Below are 26086 nucleotides of genomic sequence, written 5' to 3'. Positions count from 1 at the left end.
GTTGTATGTGTGAGTGTATAAAGGCTTTTTATTTTTACTTTGTGTGCTTAAATCGTTATCAGCCCTAGCTATGATTAGGAAAAAATATCTTTATTTTTATCTTTATATAAATATGTTAAATGATTTTAAATAATTAAAAAAATGTTCATTTGTCCTGTTTCAAAAAAAATTAAGAGTTTATTTTATTAAATATTTATTAAATTATAGCTTCCCGATTTATTGTATGAAATAAGAAAATTGGGAACAAGATCGAAATAACGTTGTTTGTTTTAGACATTTCCTTGATATTTTTACAACCAATCAAATTTGATTTTGTTTCAGATGACGAGCAGCATGTCTCGAATGTCTGCCGGTTAGCCAAGCACCTGAAAAAGCTGTTTATGCATGGACACACGCGATGCCTACTGCAAATAAATAGTTAACATGAAACCGTAGAAGTGTTCTTGTTATTTACGTGTTGTAGTTATTTATTTGAATCATGGCTGCAATGCCACCGGAGGTAAGAACGTCAATGCAACGCGACATCTTGTTTGTTTATAGTATACTTACCCACGCTAGTTATCTAGTTATAAAGCGACGGAGTCTGGAGATACGAATCTTTAACGTTCGGCATTAAGAAATGAGAGTTTTGGAAGAGTTTAACAATAGATGAAACATGGATATGCTGAAACCGTTACGTACACTGCTGTAATAAATTATTCAGACGATAAAAAGCCATTGAACCCCGCATTTAACAGAAAAAAAGCATATTTTGAAATCAGTGCCCTTTAAAAAATATATATAATGTAGTGCTAAGCATTGTATCATGTATATCTTAAGGTTCATGTGGACCCTTTGACTGCAGCATTCACGATCAACTTAAATATTAGTCCAAAAGCCCGCAGCTCAGAAAATTTTAGTTGGAATCTGTTAGCTTTAGAAATTGTTTTTACCAGCCTGTTGGCCTAAAAGCAATTTAACATGCCAATGCGTGGTTAAGCATGAAGACTTCCTTTAGATAGCTGCTTTCACCTGAAAATTTACAGGATAGATCAGGGTACTAACCTAGGAGTCTGGATAAGTTTCAAGGCACTATATATATATATCACTATTATACACCATAGATATTAAAAAAAAAGATTTATAAAGTGCAATCTATGTTTAAAAATACAAAACTAAAAAACTGGATTATTCATATTGACTTAAGTTTATGTTGGTCAGGGGCGGATCCAGCCATTTTAAAAAGGGGGGGGTCCTAACCCAGAGTAAAGGGGGGTTCCAACTATATGCTCCCATTCAAATGCATTGATCGGCCCAAAAAAAGGGGGGGTTCCAACCCCTGACCCCCCCCCCCCCCCCCCTCGATCCGCCAATGTTGGTTAAGCAGAAAATATACATTTGCACATGTATTAACAAACTTAAAGTTGTGACAAAAGGGATAAGATTTGCAGCTTGTTTGAGCATATATTTTTTTTAGTCTTCCCAAATCATATTATTCAAGAAAAGTTTTATTTTGTAAGGGTTCAATATTGCTCACTCTCCCTTTAAGATTTAGAATAAAAATATGCCCAAACAAGCAGTAAATTGGTCACTTGGTAGATTAACTTAAACTTAACATGATGAGAAAAACTCCAAAAAGAGATGAAACATTCAATTGATCATCAGACATCTTGGAACCATTGTCATGATAATACCATTTGCCTAGATTTGTTTTCATTCAATAGCTTTCCTTTTAAATCAGTGAAAATAATTATTTAATGAAAACTATTTTGTTCAAGACAACGACATTGAAAAAACTACAATGTCAAATTTTCTTGTATTAATTTTTTATATACATGTATTACTATGCTTTCTGCATATACAAGCCTATACAAGCCTATAATTGTCATAATTTCTATTCTTACATTTTCTTACAAAAGGATCATAGTCTAGATGGTAGACCCCTTTTAAGCTTTTAAACTTATTCAACAATACAGCAGTTGAAATTAAAGATTTAATCAATTATTTATTGAAAACTTTTCAGCAAGTGGGGTATGTCCCTGACAAATTGAAGAAAGCAGAAAAGAGAATTCGTACACAATCTTACGATACAGAAGCATGGAGCGTGTTGATAAGAGACTCGCAGGTATCTATCATAACAACTAATAATCATGATAATTAAATCTGGATTTGACCATGTCTATTTCAGAAGAACTATAAATTAAAAAAAAATTAAGATCATTTAATAGTATACTACATTAATACAACTTTTTTTAATTTTACTTGATTACTTATTCATGTATTTCCTTTCAATAATAAGCAAACAAACTCCAATAAAAAATGGGCGTTTTTGGTTTTTTTTTACTTGTGAAAACTATCCGCATTTCTTACTATTTTGTGTTTTTAGATGAAACCGATAGAGAATGCAAGACCAGTCTATGAACAGCTTGTAGAACAGTTTCCGACTTCTGGCAAATATTGGAGGATTTACATAGAACAAGAGGTTATTTAAATTTTGTTTTTATTATCGATGTCACATGACCTTAAACTAAAGTGCTGAAAATTAACTTTACGGTAGTTGAATTTAAGTTTGATTCATAATACTGTTTTTAAATGCTTTTTTAGACATTTTACCTTTTACAATTGCAATCATTATGGTCATGTGATGTTATTATACTGAGGGTACAAGGTCTGTTAAGTAACTTTACATTGTTACTGATGAATATAAATCATTTACAAAGTCTTTAGAGTTCTTGTTTTATATGTTGTTGACTTATTTACTTGTGAATGTGATTGAATGAGAGTTGTCATCAACCGTTTGCTAAAATGTTCTCCATAGTTAATTAGATGGCATGCAGACTAAAAAAACACACGAAATGAAGCTAAATATTATTTGGCCCATGCCCTGTAAATTGTTTATTTTAGACATTTTAAAATTTGGATAAATGTTTTACATTGTTATAAATCTAATATGAGAACTTGAGTCAAATCAGTGAACATGGATATGACTGTTAGTGCCCCTTTAAAGCCTATTATTTTGTTTTTGAGGAAATTTAAAATGGACGTCGGATTTACATCATCTACAATACATTTGTAGTTCTATTTCTTGAGCCAATATTATATCTTGTAGAAATAACACATGCTGTTGACATTTTTAAAAGGACTTTTAAAAAAATCTTTGTTACCAATTGGAACCAAACATTTGACACCAATCCCCATAGTGAAGAGTTTGAAAAGGGTGGTTGAACAGCTAGTTGAAATCAAACTTAATTAGTAAAATCAATATAAAAAAATGAATGGCCTGAAGAGAAAGGATGAGAATACACAAATGGAAAACTAATGACTAGCAACATTAACCTGACTAAAAAAGGCAAGAAAAGCCCTTTTTACTTTCCAGATATATAATAAGCAATAGATTCTCCTTGTAGTTTTGGTACACAGGTATTTGAAAGAATGGAATGAGTAGATGTGTCTAATTGAAAATCTTTATTTCAGCCTTAAACATGATATTTTTTAAAAACATAATATAACATACATTTTTTATCACATGTATACATCATGTCTAAATGCATGATAATAAGTAATCAGTGTAGATGTTTATTATAATTTTATTTATTTATATAAAGTAAAAACTTGAAACAGATGGGTAATGTTATGGTACTTAAATAAACATTGTCAATGACATGTTCAAATGGTTGTTTTTAATTGTGTTTTAACTTCCAGCTATTTAAACAGGAAAATTTCACACAAGGCTGAATATATTTATACGCACAAAATGCACAATTTAGGAGTTCGAACACATGTTTTAAACATGTATATTGTTAACTTAATATGAAAATTACTTTTAAGCTACAATTCATTGTTATGGCACATTTCTTATATGAAGCAGAATGGGTGAAATTTTCCGCTACAAATGTGTATTCATCAATTGATAGAGCTCAAGCATTAGTACTTTAAGGAAGCTTTCATTTGATTCCAAGTATAGATTTTTTTATTAGTTTCAGCCTTCCCTGACACGTCACAGAATTATCTTGATTGAAGTACAAATATAGCTTGTGGCATATTTATTACACACACACAAACAAGAGAAATATGTTTTAGGTTAAACATTGAAAAATGTCAATTTGCAGAATCCATTCATAAAATTCAAATTAAATTCTATAGCATGTCCTACGTGATTAAGACTTTACACTACAAAATGACCATTGACAGACACATATACAGCAAATAATAAAAAAAACAAAGATAGGGTCTTTGCATTGGAACTAAACACATTTATTCAAAAACCAGTTGTTGGCATGAAACATAGTTATGTTCTTCTCATATATGTTATGATGGTATGATACAAAACCCCAAACGGGAAGGATTGTGCCTGATATTCATATGATGAAATCATAATCTTTCAATCAGTTTAATTAAAGTCTGGAGCTGGCATGTCAGTTAACTGCTAGTAGTCTATTCTTATTAATGTATTATTGTCATTTTGTTTATTTTCTTTGGTTACATCTTCTGACATCAGACTCGGACTTCTCTTGAACTGAATTTTAATGTGCGTATTTTTATGCGTTTACTTTTCTACATTGGCTAGAGGTATAGGGGGATGGTTGAGATCTCATAAACATGTTTATCCCCGCCACATTTTTGCACCTGTCCCAAGTCAGGAGCCTCTGGCCTTTGTTAGTGTTGTATTATTTTTAATTTTAGTTTCTTGTGTGCTATTTGGAGTTGAGTATGGCGTTCCTTATCACTGAACTAGTATATATTTGTTATGGGGCCAGCTGAAGGACGCCTCTGGGTGCAGGAATTTCTCGCTACATTGAAGACCTGTTGGTGACCTTCTGCTGTTGTCTTTTCTATGGTCGGGTTGTTGTCTCTTTGACATCCCATTTCTATTCTCAATTTTACCTTGTATGCAGATGCCTTATGTTATGAAGTTTCTGTCTGTCATATGTTCATTGTCCATTTTCATGTTTCAGCAACTGCTTGAAAAAAAGTTTTTGTCATGTGGGATACTCCCGTATAAGCTATAAGGTAACTTTATATGGTATTTGAGTTCCTCACAAGGTCTTCATGTCCATCAAACAGTGAGCAGATGTGGAATAAGGATTTTGTAAAGGGAGGGGGTCAGGACCCAACAAACTAGTCAACATTTGTTATGGAACCTGTAGAGAGTCAACCATATATAAGTAGCTCAGTAAGGGGGTTGCTCCCAGGCCTACGTTTTATCTGCCTCTGGTGATCTGATGAGTTCACCTGACTTTACCTCATTTCATGGATCAGTTATCAAAGTGAAATTTTCGTCGTGAAGTTCACTTTAGATACTCAAAGCAATAGGTCGACTATATTTAGTGTAGGAATTAATTGTAGTGTAAATGTTCCTCTGACAGGTTCATCTGACCTTGACATCATTTTTATTGTTTATTGGTCAATTTTAGGTTTTAAATTGTTTTGTCCTTAATCATATTTTATAAGCAATTAATTATCAACTATATTTGGTATATGGAATGATTGCATGGTTATCATGTGGTCTGGCAGGTTGCATTTGAAAATGATCTCATTTTTAAGGTTTATTGGTCAAAAGTAATTAGGTTGGTTTCTCATATACTTGAAGCATTAGACTTAGTTATTTGTGTATGTTTGGTTGGGTTTACTGACCTTGACCTCAGTTTTGATGATCCTAACTTAAAATCATACCTTAATATTACACACTTACAACATCAATTCAATCATGATAAGTAAACCAGTCAAACATTTCAGATCGCTTCAGGGTGTGCACACGCAGATCAATTAAAGTTTATATTTTTAATGTGGTACCCAACACCATGACTTAAGCTGATTTGGCTTGTTTAATTTTCTTTAAATTTAATTTCTGAAAATATATTTACTTGGAACATGTTGAACCTCTGACAAAAATATGAAAATTTCAAAAAACCACACACTTTATCTGTAGAATTTCATTGGATATATAGCAGTTTGGCAAACACTTATATTGTTGAGAAGCTTTATATTTCATAACAATAGAAGCTGATTAAAACATTCAGCCAATTTACAGAGTTATCTCCCTGTAGTGTTGTGTATCACCTTAATCCATTTTTGGCCTAGTACTGTATTGTTTGTTTTTCCCAAAACAAAGGTTTTCTGATCATTTAGTGACAACAGTGGTATCATTGTATAAAAAAACATATCTAATGGTTAAATAAGTTTAAAACAATCTGCAGATGGCTCATGAGATAAAATTTCTGGTTGTCATAATTCAATTGTTATTTTGGTTCAGTTACTTAATTGGGAAGTCAGTGATTAGTATAATTTTGTCAGTTTCTTTGGAATCAATATTGGTCTTTGCAAGACTCTCAGTGGCCTTTTTGTTTTTCAGTTTTTATACAACCGCAAAAATTAAAAATATTATTGGTATCACTTTGGCGTCGTCGTCCGAATACTTTTAAATTTCGCACTCTTAACTTTAAATAGTAAAAGTGAATAGAAATCTATGAAATTTTAACACAAGGTTTATGACCACAAAAGGAAGGTTGGGATTGATTTTTGGAGTTTTGGTCCTAACATTTTAGGAATTAGGGGCCAAAAAGGGACCAAATAAGCATTTTCTTGGTTTTCGCACTATAACTTTAGTTTAAGTCAATAGAAATCTATGAAATTTTGACACAAGGTTTATGACCTCAAAAGGAAGGTTGGTATTGATTTTGGGAGTTGAGGTCCCAACAGTTTAGGAATAAGGGGCCAAAAAGGCGCCCAAATAAGCATTATTCTTGGTTTTCGAACCATAACTTTATCATAAGTAAATAGAAATCTATGAAATTTAAACACAAGGTTTATGACCATAAAAGGAAGGTTGGGTTTGATTTTGGGAGTTTTGGTCCCAACAGTTTAGGAATAAGGGGCCCAAAGGGTCCAAAATTGAACTTTGTTTGATTTCATCAAGAATTGAATAATTGGGGTTCTTTGATATGCCAAATCTAACTGTGTATGTAGATTCTTAATTTTTTGTCCCATTTTCAAATTGGTCTACATTAAAGTCCAAAGGGTCCAAAATTAAACTAAGTTTGATTTTAACAAAAATTGAATTCTTGGGCTTTTTTGATATGCTGAATCTAAACATGTACTTAGATTTTTGATTATGGGCCTAGTTTTCAAGTTAGTTCAAATCAGGATCCAAAATTATTATATTAAGTATTGTGCAATAGCAAGAAACTTTCAATTGCACAGTATTCAGCAATAGCAAGAAATCTTCAATTGCACAGTATTGTGCAATAGCAAGAAATTTTCAATTGCACAGTATTGCGCAATAGCAAGAAATCTTCAATTGCACAGTATTGTGCAATAGCAAATATTTTCAATTGCACAGTATTGCGCAATAGTAAGAAATATCTAATTGTACAATATTGTGCAATAGCAAGAAATTTTCAATTGGAGTTATCTTTCTTTGTCCAGAATAGTAGTTGAATCAACTTAAATCATTGTTTTGGTATATCACTTTTACTACCAACTGATAAATTAAAACAATCTTTACCATTCAGTGATAACAAGCACTTTATTTTACATTTTAATATTTTATGATGTATTTAAATGAGTAGTTATAGTGTTGCAAACTCCATTAGAAATTTGAATTGGAAAAAGGGAAAGGGGGATGTGAAAAACAAGGGGGGGGGGGTTAAATTTTTCTCATTTCAGATTTCATAAATAAAAAGAAAATTTCTTCAAACATTTTTTTAAGAGGATTAATATTCAACAGCATAGTGAATTGCTCAAAGGCAAAACAATTATTTTAAGTTCATTAGACCACATTCATTCTGTGTCAGAAACCTCTGCTGTGTCAACTATTTAATCACTTTCCAAAGTTCGAGCTGAATCCAGCTTGAATGTTGTGTCCATACGTGGCCCAACCGTTCAGGGTTCAACCTCTGCGGTCGTATAAAGCTGCGCCCTGCGGAGCATCTGGTTGTGCTTTGTATACAATTAGGAGATGTGGTATGATTGCCTTGAGAAATCTATCCAACAGACTTTGATTAATATTGACTCAAGCAACAAAAATAGGTCACTTGATTTCTTGTCACTTTTTAGTAATATGTCGAATATATTCTATCTACAGGATCATTATAAGATGAACATATCTTTATACAGTGACCTGTCTCTTGACATTCTCATTTTCAGGGTTTATTATATATTAAATCAGTGTTAAAGTTTTCATTTCAGGTTCATTGTTAAATGCTTTTGTGCAGTATATATTCTAACTAGAAAACAAAAATACCAAAAAGCTTATGTCAATTAAAAACAAAATTTGAAACAAACAAACAACAACAAACAAGTAGTATTATCAAAAAGAAAACATCTGTCAAGAAGAAAGTTGTCTCTAGACATGATTAGAAACATAATTTAGGAGCAAAAACACTGCTTTAGAAATCTTCTAACATTAACATTCAAATTAATCCAAACCATGAGGGTTCATAGACTGATTATATACAATATTTAAGGAACAGTGGGTTACATTCCTGTATGAGTTCATATGCTGAAACAGGTAAGCTTAAATGAAATACTAGTAGGAGCAGATCATTACCGGGGCATTTTGTATGAAGTTTTATGATTCAACAGCACCTTTGAATTGCTAAAAGAACATACACCATTGTACACTGATGAAGGGTTATATAAACCATAACAAAAAAATGGAGACAGTGCTTATAAACCAGCGATATTTGGCTTGTCAAAGAAATCAAACACTTGTTTGATTATTAATAATTAGCTCTCCTGATACTATATACAATGCGAAAAATTCCTTAATTTTCATTGCCCTGGACATAGAATAATTGGCTTTGGTGCATGTCCATTCTTTCTTGTAAGAACACTCACTGGAACAAACCTTGCCAGAATTTTATGAATTAAGTCAAAATCTTGTAGTCTGTTCAAAACATTTATTTTAAAAGTTATGCTCCCTTAGAAATATAATTATGGTATTTTGCATTGAAAGTGTCTCGCAGCTACATTTCTTGTAGGATTATAAAATTTATATGACGGGTTTATATGTGCAATTTCTAGAGAAAAAGTTTGACAAATTAGTTTCCAACCATTATTTTTGAAGGAGTTGTACCCTTTGGAAATATAAATTTAAACATGAGATATTGCATTGAATATATTGCATATTGCTTACAAGAAAGCACTCCCACACCTACATTTTTGAAATTTATATCAAAGATTTATATCTGCAATGTCTCATACTAGTTTTAAAAATCAGTTTCAAATATTTATTAGTCCCCTATCGACAAAGTCTAAGGGAACTTTAGGTTTACACTCGGTTTGTCTGTCCAACCGTCAGTACGGCAAATCAGTTTTCCACAATTGTTTCTTACATCCTTGAAGATATCAATTTAATAATTGGTATGTAGTTTTATCGGGACAAATTACAGTTCATGTTTGAATTTTGTTCCAGTCTGATGATTTTGTGCAGAGTTATGGTCTTTGGACATAGAAAATTGACTCAAATAATCAGTTTTCTGCCCTTTTTTAGCTCACCTGGCCTAAAAGGCCATGTGAGCTTTTCTCATCACTTGGCGTCCGTCGTCGTTAACAATTTTTCAAATATCTTCTCCTCTGAAACTACTGAATGGATTTGAATGAAACTTAAAATGATTGTTCCTTAGATTATCCTGCACAAAGTGTGTGCTTCGATTTTTGATCCGTCAAAAAACATGGCCGCCGTTACTTAAAATAGAACATAGGGGTCAAATGCAGTTTTTGGCTTATATCTCAAAAACGGAAGCATTTAGAGCAAATCTGACATGGGGTAAAAATGTTCATTAGGTCAAGATCTATCAGCCCAGAAATTTTCAGATGAATCAAACAAACCATTGTTGGGTTGCTGCCACTTAATTGGTAATTTTAAGGAAATTTTGCAGTTTTTGGTCATTATCTTGAATATTATTATAGATGAAGATAAACTGTAAACAGCAAAAATGATCAGCAAAGTAAGATCTACAAATAGGTTAATATGACCAAAATTGTCAATTGACCCCTTAAGGGGTAAATGTCCTTTAATGACAATTTTTCACAATTTGTTCATCATATTTGCTAACTTTAAAAAATCTTCTCCTCTGAAACTACTGAATGGATTTGGATGAAACTTAGCATGATAGTTCCTTAGATTATCCTGCACAAAGTGTGTGCTTCGATTTTTGATCCGTCAAAAAACATGGCCGCCCTTACTTTAAATAGAACATAGGGGTCAAATGCAGTTTTTGGCTTATATCTCAAAAACGAAAGCATTTAGAGCAAATCTGACATGGGGTTAAAAATGTTCATTAGGTCAAGATCTATCAGCCCTGAAATTTTCAGACGAATCAAACAAACCATTGTTGGGTTGCTGCCACTTAATTGGTAATTTTAAGGAAATTTTGCAGTTTTTGGTCATTATCTTGAATATCATTATAGATAAAGATAAACTGTAAACAGCAAAAATGATCAGCAAAGTAAGATCTACAAATAGGTTAATATGACCAAAATTGTCAATTGACCCCTTAAGGGGTAAATGTCCTTTAATGACAATTTTTCACAATTTGTTCATCATATTTGCTAACTTTAAAAAATCTTCTCCTCTGAAACTACTGAATGGATTTGGATGAAACTTAGCATGATAGTTCCTTAGATTATCCTGCACAAAGTGTGTGCTTCGATTTTTGATCCGTCAAAAAACATGGCCGCCCTTACTTTAAATAGAACATAGGGGTCAAATGCAGTTTTTGGCTTATATCTCAAAAACGAAAGCATTTAGAGCAAATCTGACATGGGGTAAAAATGTTCATTAGGTCAAGATCTATCAGCCCTGAAATTTTCAGACGAATCAAACGAACCATTGTTGGGTTGCTGCCACTTAATTGGTAATTTTAAGGAAATTTTGCAGTTTTTGGTCATTATCTTGAATATCATTATAGATAAAGATAAACTGTAAACAGCAAAAATGATCAGCAAAGTAAGATCTACAAATAAGTTAAATATGACCAAAATTGTCAATTGACCCGATCAGCAAAGTAAGATCTACAAATAGGTTAATATGACCAAAATTGTCATTTTAATACTTTATGCATTAGGTCAACTATATTTGGTGTATGAAAATATTTTATGATCTATATGTCGGTTACGCAGGTTTTATTTGAACTTGACCTCATTTTCACAGTCCATTGCTAAGTTTTAAGTGTTTGTGTTTTGGTCTCATTTTCTTTATTTATAAACAGTAAGTCATATATATTTGTAATATTGAAGAATTGTTAGCTGTACATGTTTGCCTGGCATGGTTCAATATGTTCAATAAGGCATTGTTTACCAGGTGAGCGATTCAGGCTCTTGAGAGCCTCTTGTTTGTCATTATTGAAGATTTTTATTTGATAATTGATAATCATATTATATCATCACAATGAATAACATTTTAAGTTGAATTTTGTTCCCGTCTGATAATTTTTTGCAGAGTTATGGTCCTTGGACAAAATATATTCACTCAAATAATCACTTTCTCATGGTGGAAGAAATTGATTTGAAAATTAGTATATAGTGTTATCATGAGAAGTTACAGATCAAGTTTCAATTTTGTTCTGGTCTGACAATATTGTGTAGAGTTATGGTTCTTGGACTGACAAATTCATTTTGATAATCAGTATTCAACACTTTTTATGCAGAGGGGGATTAAGTTTTACCCTTGTCCATCTGCATGGTCGTACCTTAAATTGATGATTGTTCTCTCGCTTTAGTTTTCCATGGACACATTGATGGATTTTTTCTTTCTGGTTTTCTAACTTAAAGTTTGCCTCAACTAAATGTTGTGAAATGTATACACAATGCTTAAATCACCACTAACTGTAGATCAAGTTTAAATATGGGGCACGTCTCTTATGCAGTTCATGAGCTATGTCCCTTTATAACATTATATGCAAGCAGTGGCTTCATTTATGTCCCATGGACACATTCCCCATTTATTTTTATGGGCATTATGTCTGTCCTACTTCAGGTTAAAGTTTTTGGTCGAGGTAGTTTTTGATGAAGTTCAAATAATATCAACTTGAGATTTAGTACCTTATGATATGATCTTTCTAATGTTAATACCAAATTAGAGATTTTATCCCATTTTGAATTTCACTCCACAGAACATAGAAAATGATAATGTGGATGGGCATCTGTGTACTTAGGACACATTCTTGTTTAGTACTTGAAGATATTGACTTGATACTTGTTGTATAGTTTACACCTTGACAAGTTATTATACCCCACGCAACGGGTTGCGGAGGGTATAATGTTTTTGACCCGTCCGTCCGTCAGTCCTGTTTCTTGTCATCGCAACCCTTCTCAAACCACACAACAGAATTTCACGAAACCTTTTCAGATAATAAGGACATACTTTGTAGTTGTGCATATCGACTAGAAATTGCGATTCAATTTTTTTCTAAAAGTTACGCCCCTTTGAACTTATTTACTTTAATGTACTACTGCAACAGTTTGTCATCGCAACTCCTCTCAAACCACACAACAGAATTTCACGAAACCTTTTCAGATAATAAGGACATACTATGTAGTTGTGCATATCGACGGAAAATTGCGATTCAATTTTTTTTCTAGGAGTTACGCCCCTTTGAACTTATTTACTTTAATGTACTACTGCAACAGTTTGTCATTGCAACTCCTCTCAAACCACACAACAGAATTTCACAAAACCTTTTCAGATAATAAGGACATACTATGTAGTTGTGCATATCGACGGGAAATTGCGATTCAATTTTTTTCTAGGAGTTACGCCCCTTTGAACTTATTTACTTAAATGTACTACTGCAACAGTTTGTCATCGCAACTCCTCTCAAACCACACAACAGAATTTCACAAAACCTTTTCAGATAATAAGGACATACTATGTAGTTGTGCATATCGACGGGAAATTGCGATTCAATTTTTTTCTAAAAGTTACGCCCATTTGAACTTATTTACTTTAATGTACTACTGCAACAGTTTGTCATCGCAACTCCTCTCAAACCACACAACAGAATTTCACGAAACCTTTTCAGATAATAAGGACATACTATGTAGTTGTGCATATCGACGGGAAATTGCGATTCAATTTTGTTTCTAGGAGTTACGCCCCTTTGAACTTATTTACCTCACTATACTGTTGACTCCTCTCGCTTGGAATTTAAATTCCCCAAAAATACTGAACAGTAGTTTGTTAACGCAGCTCCTTTGAATCAAAATCAGGAGATCGAGACTTTGAAGTGTGTGTTGTTCAGCAGATCATGATTTTTCCGGTTGGAAATAGTATTGACAGTGCCCCGCCAAATATTGTAAAACAGGCTTCCTACTGTGATTGTAGGTGACTTTAATATCAATGTTTTGAAGGAATCAAATAACTTATTAATAAAAGCATTGGCTACAAAAGATTTCTGTCAAGTTGTGCATTCACCTACTCATATTTCTGGTTCCTGTATTGACCATATGTATATACTAAAAGACAAGGTATACGATGCTAGAGTAATCCCTGTTCCATATTCCCAACATGCTGCCATTCAAATTAGGATAAATATGTGAAGGTAAGCATTTGATTGTGTTCATTTTACTTGCGAAGTGAGATTTTGTTTCTCCAGTGACAATATGAAGACGTGGGGTATGTGAGCATGGTCACAAAGATTCTTTAATTAATCAAGTAAGAATTTTGGTCCAATACAATGAATTTTTAACTGGAAGGGAAGACAAGTATGTTAATCTTAACTTGATTGACCTCATTTTTATGGTTAATGCTTCTCTTGATACTATAAGCAGATCAACTTTCAGCTTTCTTTGGGAGAATTCTGAGGTGTACATTTCCTTCAGATAGGGTTAATCTGACCTTTGCTTAATTTTTATGGTCTATTGATCAATGGTTTCTTGGTAGGTCTTCATGAATAGGTCCATTTTATTGGATACAATAATCAGGCTGCTAGGGGATTCAACTACATTTGGTGTATTCTATGATTGGAAGATTTGTATGTCTAACTGACCAATTTCATCTGACCTCATTTTCATAGTTGGTCAGGTAGTCTGTTTCTACACTATAAGCAGTAGATCTACTATATTTAACAATTGTAATGTTTATGAAGGCACATATTTTTCTAGCAGCAATCATCTGAACTTGACCTTAATTTCATGGTTCATTCGCGAACGGTAAGTTTTTTGGCTACACAATTGTCTGATTGTCAGACACTTTAATCAATAAGTATACTATTGTTAGTATATAGAGTCCTAGAACTTAATTCTGGTGTACATTATTTTTACCAAGTTGGATAATTGGAAATTGTCTTTGGGGCATTTCTAGGTCTTGTATAGTCAAATTTTAATTCATTTGATTGGTGGATGCTTTGAAAAAGGTATATAATTTCACATTTTCATCTCAGAATCAATTCCAAATATATGAAGACGACCTATTTTTAGCTTTATTGCATCGACTGTTACATATTTCTCTCCAATAGTTTTCATTATAGTCCAGTCAATCTAGCATAATTTGACACTAACCTTGAAGTAAACGCAACAGAAGATTTTTAAGTTTAAATCTTTTGCATTAAACCCAAAATATACACAGAAAAAAGTTTCATAAAATCTAACTTGAGGAAAACTGAAAAAAAATCATGATTTAAAAATTCCTATGGGGATTTGCATTGATATGGGAGATAACTCTGCAAAAAAGGCAGAACTATCAATAAAATTGATACAAAATTATAACTTTTCCACTTCTATTCAACAGAATGTTTTCATTCTTGATATTTTAGCTGTCTTTAGAGTATAACAAACAATTCTAAAGAGGTTTTCATATCTTTTATCAAGCTACAACCTAGATTTCATAATTCTTTGGTTGACCATTATTAGATTTTTCAACATGTCAAGGTAAAGAATCTCAAATTGAATAAAACTAGTTAAGAATATTTTCTCCTTTTTGTGGTTTAAACTTTCTTTAAACAAGTTAGTTGCTGAAAAAATATAATCAACATATGTAAACAATACCAAATATTCACATCATTTTTTCAAAAAGGTCACGAAAGCCATAAATTTGCAATGTTTTTCTTTAATGAAAATATGCCAAAAAAATTAAAAATACCCATAACACACAGGTTTGACATTTCATGAGCAGAAGATTACATAATATAGTCAAATACTAACTATTAATCTCATCTAAGTATCATATTTTACATGACTTTTAAGAAAATCAACCAAAAACTGACAAAAAAAAGAATAAATTTTGCCGAGTTATCTCCCTTTCCAATGTTAATTTCCATAAATTAAAAATGCAAAATTTGAGTTTTCAGTCAGTTAGATTTTATGGGACTTTTTTCTGTGTATATTTAGTGCTTAATGTTATAGATTATAACTAAAACATTTTCTGTTGCAATTAGTTTGAGGTTCAAACATAGTTTGACTGGACTATTACTATTTGATTAAATCCCACTTTATATTCAAAATCTGTACCCAACTACTTTTCAGTAAGGTCATCATTGTTTGTAGTACAATTTCATGATTAAATTTTATTCAAAAGGATCCTGAATTTTAAGTTTTTATTCATAGTTATAGAATATGTTGTCTCATTTATCAAGACATAACATGAAATATTGATTGAACTGTTTCTTGTACTGAGGAAAATTGTTTAGCCAATTTTACTATTTTGTGAACGTTTATGAAAAGTTGACATGGGCCCCCTCTAAATCCACCTCTGACAAGTTACTTAAAGTCATAGAAAATAGATTTTGTCAGTGGACATCTTGCATACTTACAATGGACCAGTTATTGATTTTCGTCACCCTTTAATGCATTATTGACACAAGCTAACTTTCAACTGAGGTTCTTGTATGTGCTTCTGAAGACAACGGAAATAGTATTTTGTCAGTGAGTGGACAGATTTATAATGGACCAGAAGGCAACAAGTACATGAACAACAAGTACATGAAAATTGTTAGAGTTATTTCCCTTTGCCAAGGTTATTAATTTTGTTCAAGTGAAATTTTAAAGTTTACTGGTATACAGAATCAATGAGTTTTTTGCAAATTTTTTTAAGCCCCAAAGTTTCTTACAAGGTGTTTTTGGTACTGTGATTTTTTTTGTGTAAAACATGAAGCTTACCATCCTTGTCATCAACATATTTCTTTAACTTTTCTTATTCTTTAAAGGGAATATTGAATAGTGCACATTGCATCAACTTTATGGTACATCTATTACCTGTTCAATCATGTTTATTTTATAACAAATTAAAAACTAATAAGTAATTAAGCTAATAACAGGGTTAACCTGACTCTGTCCTCATTTTCATTGTCCTTTATGAACTATTTTAAATTTCATGGTTACGTACATCAGATTTTCAGATGATATTAAGTTATTGATCAATTCAATATGTGGGATAGAATAATTTTACATGTAGACATATTTAAGATCGTATAAGGAATATGACCACTATATTTGGTGTATGGAATGTTTGTAAGGTGCACATGTCTCTCTGGTAGGTTTCATCTGCCCTTGATCTTAATACATGGTTCATTGATAAATAAGTTTTTATAACTCTTGTTAGTTTATTAGATAATATAGTCAATAGGTAAACTATAATTGGTTTATGGAATGAGATTAAGAATCAAAATGGGAATGTGTCAACCAGAACAAAGTGCAGAAAACAGCCACCATTGGATCTTTTTAACACAGCAAGAAAATCCTGCATCAATGTCTGTCTGGCAGATCTGCCATTTACCTCATTTTCATGGTTTATTGGTCAATATTAAGATTTGTGGTTTGATCTGTTTCTCTGGTACTATTAGCAATTGGACCACTATATTTGGTGTATTGAATGATTTAAGATGTCTGGCATGGTTCATCTGACTGTGCCCCCCCCCCCCCCCCATTTTCATAGGCAATTGCTAATGTCAAGTTAATGTGATAGTTTTAGCAAGACCACCATGTCACAGACTTTCATCAGGAATTTAATGATAAGCAAAACAGGCTAGACATTTCAGTGTGTGCACTCAAATTGTTTTAAGATGTTAAAAACAGTTGGGGAACTTAAATGAGTGATTTTTAAATCATGAAATTATCAGCTCATTTCTTGTGTGAGTTTATCGCCTTTGAATGATGATTTTTACCCACTTTTGTTTATCTCTCTCTCAAAAAAAATAGTAGGGATAGAAAAAACTACATAGATAACAAATCAGCTATAGTAAGATCACCAAAAACAAGATTTCATTCATGAACTGAATTCTAGTCTACAACGATAGAGTTGCTATTTTTTTAAGATTCACATAGATCTAGGTGAGCTTTACACAGGCTCCTTAGAGCCTCTAGTTTGTATTGATACTCTTTCCTACATAAAAGAAGATTACAACATCATCGGTGACTCAGAACCTCTGAAGGTTATGTGACATTTAAATATTTTTTTTATGAAATGTCAATAGTTTATTATATCCGGATAATTCCAGTTCATGACTTTTATAGACACAGAATTGGTGTAAATAATGGGTAAATGTCTTGAATTTCAGTTTCATAAGTACCATAAAAATGAGGGGGTAGTTCAAAATCCTGTACTGGTTGAGAGACCAGATTAGTCAGAAATTGACTGTTTGTCTTCAATGATCTTTAAAAGAAACTCTTTGGAGAAAACTCTTAACTTAAATGTGTACCACTTTCCATCCCAATTAGATATTCAAAGTTATGTTAACTTAAAAACATTTGAAAGTCTTCAAGATTATAAATTATTTGGTATTATAATTCTTGCCCAATACTAGAGAGAGAGAGTCTATTGGCGAATGAAGTTGAAAACATTGTGGTCAAGGTCAATACTTTGTTGGAAGGATGACAAGAGGGGGAAACACAGTATCAATTTGTGAGTTTTGTTCCCAGTACCTCTAGTCTATTAACACCTTATTTACTTAGCTTTGTGTTCCTCAACCTACATATTTTTTGTCCGGCAATTACACAGACATTCATATTAATTTTTGAACCCAGAGTTATAATGTCAAGATTGAAAGGCTGTAGAATTTCAAATAGAAATAAAGTTATATAGATATCATCCTATGAAATTTTTAGTATTAATACAAAATAGACAGCAATTTTGAATGGTATGAAAAAAATTCTGGAAATTGAAATGATTGTTAATTGAAAAAAGGTAACAGTCAGACTAAAGTGTCAATAGGCATGATTCATGGTGGGAACAGCTAGTTAAAAGTGCAAATAAGTTAATTATACTAAGGAGAAAAGGACATTGTCCTAATTGTAATATAGAAAAGAGGGAATACATATCTTCTTAGTCACTATTTTTTGTAATAGACAGCATAACACCTTTTAAAAAATGCAAGAAACTATATGTTATCAGAATTTTGTTTTGAAAAAAAATTCTCAAGTGGATCGAAAAAGTTTGACTTGTTAATTCTATTTTGTTTTACTTAATTTATTTTTTATTTTGAATTGTTAATTTTGTGTTTTTCGTGATTACCAGTTCAAATTGTTCATATCATGTAAATTAGACAGCAATCCTACACAACAAGTTAATCAAATATCTGTGAACATAATGCCTACAATGCAAATACTTGTATATGTATAAATGTCTTGTATAGATGTCAGAAAAAGGAACAAGTAAGCAATCCTTATGACAAGCAGAACATTCCATTGTCACAAGACTATGCAATTTGTAGTTGAATTCATCAGAGGAGATGGAGATCTGACATCAACAAGAGTTTCTAAATAGACAGGAACAAAACCAAACATGACAACCACACCATTAGATGAATGATTTGAATATGTGCTATTGTTTAAGTAGTATTGGGTAGAATAGACCAACCAGTTATAACCTTGTTTAGTAGACTTGAAGATCATGTAAAACTGAACAGGGACAATCACAGACAAAATTAATGACAAATATTTGTGCTGTGGTTAAACATGAAGTGTGCAGAATAGAGCCACCAATTAAAAATTTGTTCAGTAGAAGATCAAATTGTACAGCTATGAAAGAGTCTTAACAAATTAATCTGGACCAAGCTCTTTATATCAGATGTGTAAATGTTGTAAACAGAGAAACGACTGCTTGAAAATGGCATTATTATATAAAAAAAAAAATGTCTTTATTTTACAGCTAAAGGCAAAGAATTTTGAAAGAGTAGAAAAGGTAGGAAAATAGAAAACACTTTCAAATGTTAAGAAATTGTTAAATCTCCAATTTTTTTTAATGAAATTTTGATTGCAAGATCTATATATGTAAGAAGATAAGGGAACTTCTAAAGGAAAAGTACTATCAAACCATGTTTTAGCAGGACTATGAAGGATAAATAGATACAAGATGTGGAATGAGTGCCAATAAGACAACTTCCATCCAAATTACAATTTTAAAAAAATAAACCATTATAGGTAAAAGTTCAGCCTTCAGCATGGAGCCTGGCCTCTTACCAAATAGCAAGCTAAAATTAGCCCCAAAAAGGAAAACCAACAGTTTTATCTATATAAAAAAAAACAAGAAAGGAGAAACACTTATGAACCACAGCAACAAACGACAACCACTGAACAAAGTATCCTATCAACTTGTCCACTTCCTGTTGACTCTTGAGCTTGGTGGTTTACAATCAAGTACAGAGTGAAAATTATATTTGAGTTTCTCTGCAGTTGCAAAATTTAAAATTTTTTTTTATGACATCCTCCTCTGTTAAAAGATAACTAATCTAAGATTTGTATCTACACAATTACAGTTAAGTGTCGATGGGAGATAATCCAATAAACTCTTCTCTTTTTTCCATTTAGAAAATCTAAAGATGTATTTGGTACTTTTACTTTGCTAAGAATTAAAACCTAATTTATACATGGATGGCAGAACAGGTGATTGGTGGGGTTGCAAAATTGGAAGAACAAATATGTTCCCTCTGTTATTCAAAAACTTTTAAAGAGAGTTGAAGAACTTGATATATTTAGATGAAGATTCTAAGAAATATATAGATTATCATTTCTCATTGGCCTTGAACAGTTGGTGTAATGGTTGGAGAAGAAAGCATATGGTTTATGTATTAGTTGATCGTATAAAATCCTTAAACACTCTTGATAAACCCCACAGATATAACAGTGCTTTTATTGCTGTTCTTCATATTGAAGTCACAGTGAGGCTTTGTGGTATCTTTCACTTTTCTATATAATGTTGTATTGACTTTTGATTTCATATCTGTAGTTAGCTGCCAAACTGTAGTTCTTAGGTACTCGTATTTTTTTTTACAATTTGGGAACAGTCCCCCAAAAATAGTATAGGACCAATAAGAGCTACCGTTCTAAAGCTAGTCTGTAGTATCTCTAATACAATTTGCCTTTCCTTCATGTATATTGATGATGTCATTGTAGCCTTCCAAATTGCTCTGCCTCTTTCTTCCAAATTAAACAGTATTTTTTTTTTATATTTCTAATGAATTAAACAGTTTGGTTTTTGATGTTGTAAACCAATTAAACATTTTTTTACTTTTTAAACCAAATACAGTGTTTGTTTTTTGCTATTATAAAACAATTTAACAGTTTGGTTTTGCTTTTTTAAACTACTTATACAGTTTGGTGTTTGCTATTTTAAGCCAATTAAACAGTTTGGTTTTGCTATTTTAAACTACTTATACAGTTTCGTATTTGCTATTTTAAACCAATTAATTAAACAGTTTGGTTCTAAATATAACGCTTTGATTAGTTTGGTGTTATATTGACAGTTATCAGAAAAAACAGTCAAATTAGTGTAAAATACAAATGACATGTCCTTTTAAAGTCAAATATGAGTACATGAACTACATTTTTTTTTCAAAATATATGATGACCTTTGATATGCTATTGTTATTTTTCAGTTATTTCAAAGATGTTTAGTAAAAGTATTAAACATAGACCTTTGGAAGCTGTATCTGAACTACATAAAAGATACCAAGGGTTCACTTCCATCTTACAGGTAATACATCAAAATCAATTTTATCCTTCTTTCTGTAAAATGTCATAGGTAGGTTCTTTAGAATATGAAAGAAGGGCGAAAAATACCAGATGGACATTCAAACCTGTAGATTAAAAATAAACTGACAATGCCATGGCTAAAAAAGAAAAAGAAAACAGACAAGTAAAGTACATAAGACCCACAACATAGAAAACTTTAGCAACATGAACCCCACCAAAAACTTATGGTGATCTCAGTTCCTGCTCCACTTGTGTCACCTGTCATGTTGCTCATGTTATTACAAACCTTGTAAATAGTATAAGAATTTTTCTCTACATACTACAGATTACAAATTGAATATTTTTTTCCTGGTTTGATTTAAAAATTGAGAGACAGCTTATAATATGAATAATGTGTTTAGCATAGTAGCCAAGAATACTGACCAGGTTGAAATAGAGGTGAGCGCATTATGTCTTCAACCTAGTCTACTACTAGTATTTTTGAAAAGTCAATGTCAAACACAACATTTTCTACAAAAATGTAAACAGTTATAAAGAAACACTTAAAGCTGAAATATCACAACTAAATATCAACAAAACACAAACTTCAAGAATTTTTGCCTGAAAAAATCAGTTTGCTATACATTGGATAATAGTGTGAAATGTTATTCATTTCAGGGAAAAGATGGCCCAGGCTTACGACTTTGCCCTAGACAAGATGGGGATGGATATTATGTCATATCAGATCTGGGCTGATTATGTTAACTTTCTAAAGTCTGTGTAAGTATATATTTGTATAAATAGTAACATTTAGTGCTTTTATTTTTGCTTATCTTTACATATCCATCCATTACACAAAATCATTACATGCATGTAGTAAAATAAAAACCAAAAGAAGGATAGGAAGAGCACTTGTATTGCTGTTCTCCATCTCAAAAGTCCAAGTATGGCCTTCAACACAGAGCATGCCCATTTACATCTGGTTTTTAATGATACCTGTGTTGTAGTATAGTGCTTGTGTCAACTGATGGAGATCATTGGTTTGGTATTTGACCTTGTATAACAAAAAAATTGAAGTGGCATTTGCTGCTTCTGTACAAATAAAATTTAGAATGGAAATGTGTCAAAGACACAAACAAACAAATCAAAGAGCAGAAATCAGCGGAAGGCAACCAATGAGTCTTCAATACAGCGTGAAATGCCCGTGCTTCAGCTGGCTCCTCAACAAAAATGTGTTCTAGTTCATTGATAAAGTATGCAACAGTAAGAAGTATTGGTAAAAGGAGTCTGATCCAAATCAAGTGTAGTTTCAAAAGAGAATATGTCATCCTTCTAATACAGCCTGTCGAATATCAGGGTGAGGATCTACAACAAAATACCTCAGTAGCATGCTCTCTTCCTGAATACTGTAAATTCAGAAATTATTGCATGCATTTATTATTGCGATTTTGTCCTTTTAGACTTAAATGCGATTTAAATTTTTACGAATTTCAGAAAAATCCTGTTTAATTCGTATAAATTATTTCAAAATGCCAGTTATGATATTGCGTTTACAACTCTGTCGCATTTTTGCAATAATAAAAACCTCGCAATCATTTCTGAATTTACAGTATATATATATATATATATATATATATATATAACTCTACAACAGATGTATCCATCGGATCGCCATCAATGATGGTGATACATGGCTGTGTACATAATGTATATACAACTCGTCTAAACATCAACCCAACAATGTTAGATCTGTAAATTTGCTTTCGCAAATTTTTGGTTCTTCCCTCGCCGGGATTCGAACCCATGCTACTGTGATTTCGTGACACCAAATCGCCTGCACTGCAGCCGTCCCGCTAGACCACACGACCACCTTGGCTCTCAAAAAAATCGCAGTGCAGGCGATTTGGTGTCATGATATCACAGTAGCATGGGTTCGAATCCCGGCGAGGGAAGAACCAAAAATTTGCGAAAGCAAATTTACAGATCTAACATTGTTGGGTTGATGTTTAGACGAGTTGTATATACATTATGTACACAGCCATGTATCACCATCATTGATGGCAATCCGATGGATACATCTGTTGTAGAGTTGTCACTGACTCAGACGTACTTATAAATATAATTATTTTCTGTGACTGTATATTACATTAATTTGTAGGATCCTTTACTATAGATAATTTAGCTGATCTGTAACAATAACATCTTCATGCCTTATATATCATGTACTGTAGTACGCCGCTAGATTAAAACTGACGAGGAAAGGTAACACACGGCCAGCGAAAGCTCTTTTTTTGAGAGCCCAGGTGGTCGTGTGGTCTAGCGGGACGGCTGCAGTGCAGGCGATTTGGTGTCACGATATCACAGTAGCATGGGTTCGAATCCCGGCGAGGGAAGAACCAAAAATTTGCGAAAGCAAATTTACAGATCTAACATTGTTGGGTTGATGTTTAGACGAGTTGTATATATATATATATATATATATATATATATGATATTCTGTAATGGATGAAAGGACTAAGCTAACAATTAATCAACCAATAAGTCATTCTGCTGAGGTGCTATTTTGATTAAATTCACTTCATAGCATCTTTCCATATTCCATTGTAAATACATTCTAGCATGAATATAAACCCAACAATCATGTATAAATCATTTGAAATTTGTCTGCAAGTTATGGTAAGAATTGTCTTAAATAACAGCAATTTTACCACATTACCTTAGTTATAAATTGATGATTATTTTTTGGTTTTACAGGGAAGCACTTGGATTCAATAACAGCTTTTTTACCACGTTTCCTTCTTATAAATTGATAATAATTTTCTTGATTTACAGGAATGCAATTACATTATTAAATAACAGCAGTTTTACTACGTTTCTTTACTTATAAATTGATAATTACTTTCTTGTTTTACAGGGAGGCAGTTGGATCATATGCAGAAAACCAGAGAATTACAGCTGTACGGAAGGTCTACCAGCGAGGAGTTGTCAACCCAATGATTAATATAGAAATTTTCTGGAAGGAATATTGTGCTTATGAAAACGTATGACAATTTATTTCAGATATAGTTTTATGAAGGTATCAGCTGGTTTTTACTTGACACTAATCCATAAAATACTAAAAATAAACTAATATATATGAAAGGACCGAGGATACAAGTATTCTCTATGTTGTCTATTGTGTGATGAAAGGATTTTTGTTTCAACTTGGTTATTTGCAGAGGGATGAAGAAGTGCTGTCAGTTTACCATTTTAAGATAAAATTCGTTAAATTTGCATTTTGAAAACTGTATTTCATCCTACACACTCAAGTTTACATAGCTTATAAAACTGACTGCCATGAAATTGTATTAGTGCATACTGTAAAGTGAAAACATTTTGTGACGGTATATTTTTACTAATTTTGCCAGTAATATAAAAATGCTAGTTTATTCTCTTCTCGAAAGAATAATGTATATTGAAATAAAGACAAATGTGAAAATGAAACCTGGCAATCACGGTAGGATATATAAATTTAAACTTTGTGAAAATAAACGTCTCTACTCTAATTAAGTACATTAAATTCAATCAAATAAGGTAAAACAAAGGAGTAAAGGCTTATTTTGGCCTAAAATTCGAATTACATCTGATTAAACTTTGTGAAAATAAACGTCTTTACTCTAATTAAGTACATTAAATTCAATCAAATAAAGTAAAACAAAGAAGTAAAGGCTTATTTTGGCCTAAAATTCAATTACATCTGATTAAAGATTTTGAACATTTTTTAAACACTGAAGTGTATACTTCAGTCTATTCAATCATTTTTTTTTTTAAAGATTTGAACTAATTTGATCATTTAAGACGGTCATATTAAAGTTCAATATGAAAAATCTATCAGATATGCCACAAAATGTCACTTTTCAAATTGTTTTTGTCTAAAATGAAAGAGGCAGCATTCAAGTTCAGTCTCAACCTTTATATATGTTATGTAATATCACAAAGTATAACATATATTTAAATATTAAAAGATTGAACACAAGTTCGGCAAGTTTCATTTTAGACAAAAACCATCTAAAAAAATGCACACATGTTTACATTTTGAACATTACAGTAATTTCTATTTATGTTAAGTATGCAAAGCAGAAAGTTCATAAACACCTCTATGTTCTTTAAATGGAATTAACATTTTCTATTTTTAGAGTATAAATCCACTGATAGCCAAGAAAATGACTGAAGATAGAGGTAGAGAGTATATGAATTCTAGACGTGTTGCTAAAGAATATGAGGCAGTGACAAGAGGAATAAATAAAAATATGCCATCCATACCTCCAATGAATATACCTGAAGAGGCTACACAGGTGGGTCTTTAAAGGATTTCACCCATCAAACTTAACTAAATGATTTGAAAAGATTCTTGAAAAAAATGTTTTTAATACTCTGTATAGTACATAAATTTTTGATTTTTGTCATAATTGAAATCAAGACTCATTGAAATTGTCTTATTAAGTGTAACAGAATTTATTTTGTTGATAAGTTTTTGCTCACTTATTAATTAGACACTTTTAAAATATAGTTATTTATAATAAACTGGATAAAGAAATACAGCTTTCACAATATCATAATTTGGAAGTTATGTTTTAAAATCAAAGTAATTAAGATGTAACTGAAAGATGTCAAAACTTATTTTTAGGTTGATTTGTGGAAGAAATATATTTCTTGGGAAAAAAGCAATCCTCTAAAGACAGAGGACCATGCTCTTATTACCAGAAGAGGTAACTATTATTATTCTGATTTCAGTTACTAAAAAATCATACATCAAAATATATCGAAATAGCTTACATGTGTACTAGAACTTTTGTATAATAAATGAGAAAAAATTGATTATTTTCTACACCGTACTAATTGTCACATAAAAGATGTTATTGTTGTGTTATGTACAACAAATCACCTCATTTTCAGTACATAAGTGACTTATCTTAACATTCTGAAAATGGTTTAAAAAGTATGGCTTTCAAGCAATCTAACTTTAAGTGCCAAACATTCTGAAAATGGTATAAAAACTGTGGCTTTTAAGCAATCCAACTTTTAGTGCCAAACATTTTGAAATGGTATCAAAAAACTATTGCATTCAAGCAATCTAACTTTCAGTGCCAAACATTCTGAAAATGGTATAAAAGTCTATGGCGTATACTCAATTCTACTGTTCATCCTACCTTACAAAAAGTATAAATAATGGAGTTATTTT

The 26086-nt window shown here is 31.8% G+C and overlaps 1 protein-coding gene across 1 annotated transcript in view; it reads left to right on the top strand.

The window, feature by feature from the left end:
• Positions 1-319: 319 nt before the first annotated feature.
• LOC143047666 (cleavage stimulation factor subunit 3-like) overlaps positions 320-26086 on the top strand; it is a 41078-nt gene continuing 15311 nt past the window's right edge. Inside the window, exons 1-9 of the mRNA XM_076220852.1 lie at positions 320-499; positions 2003-2104; positions 2366-2461; positions 19064-19096; positions 20790-20887; positions 21544-21645; positions 23780-23906; positions 25041-25199; positions 25532-25613. Coding sequence (XP_076076967.1) covers positions 479-499; positions 2003-2104; positions 2366-2461; positions 19064-19096; positions 20790-20887; positions 21544-21645; positions 23780-23906; positions 25041-25199; positions 25532-25613 — 820 coding nt within the window. The 5' untranslated portion in view covers positions 320-478. The remainder of the gene's footprint in view (positions 500-2002; positions 2105-2365; positions 2462-19063; positions 19097-20789; positions 20888-21543; positions 21646-23779; positions 23907-25040; positions 25200-25531; positions 25614-26086) is intronic.

The sequence above is a fragment of the Mytilus galloprovincialis genome, chromosome 10 (genome assembly GCF_965363235.1).
Source record: "Mytilus galloprovincialis chromosome 10, xbMytGall1.hap1.1, whole genome shotgun sequence".
Taxonomy (NCBI): Eukaryota; Metazoa; Mollusca; class Bivalvia; order Mytilida; family Mytilidae; genus Mytilus; species Mytilus galloprovincialis.
This window is presented reverse-complemented; position numbering and strand designations above follow the sequence as displayed.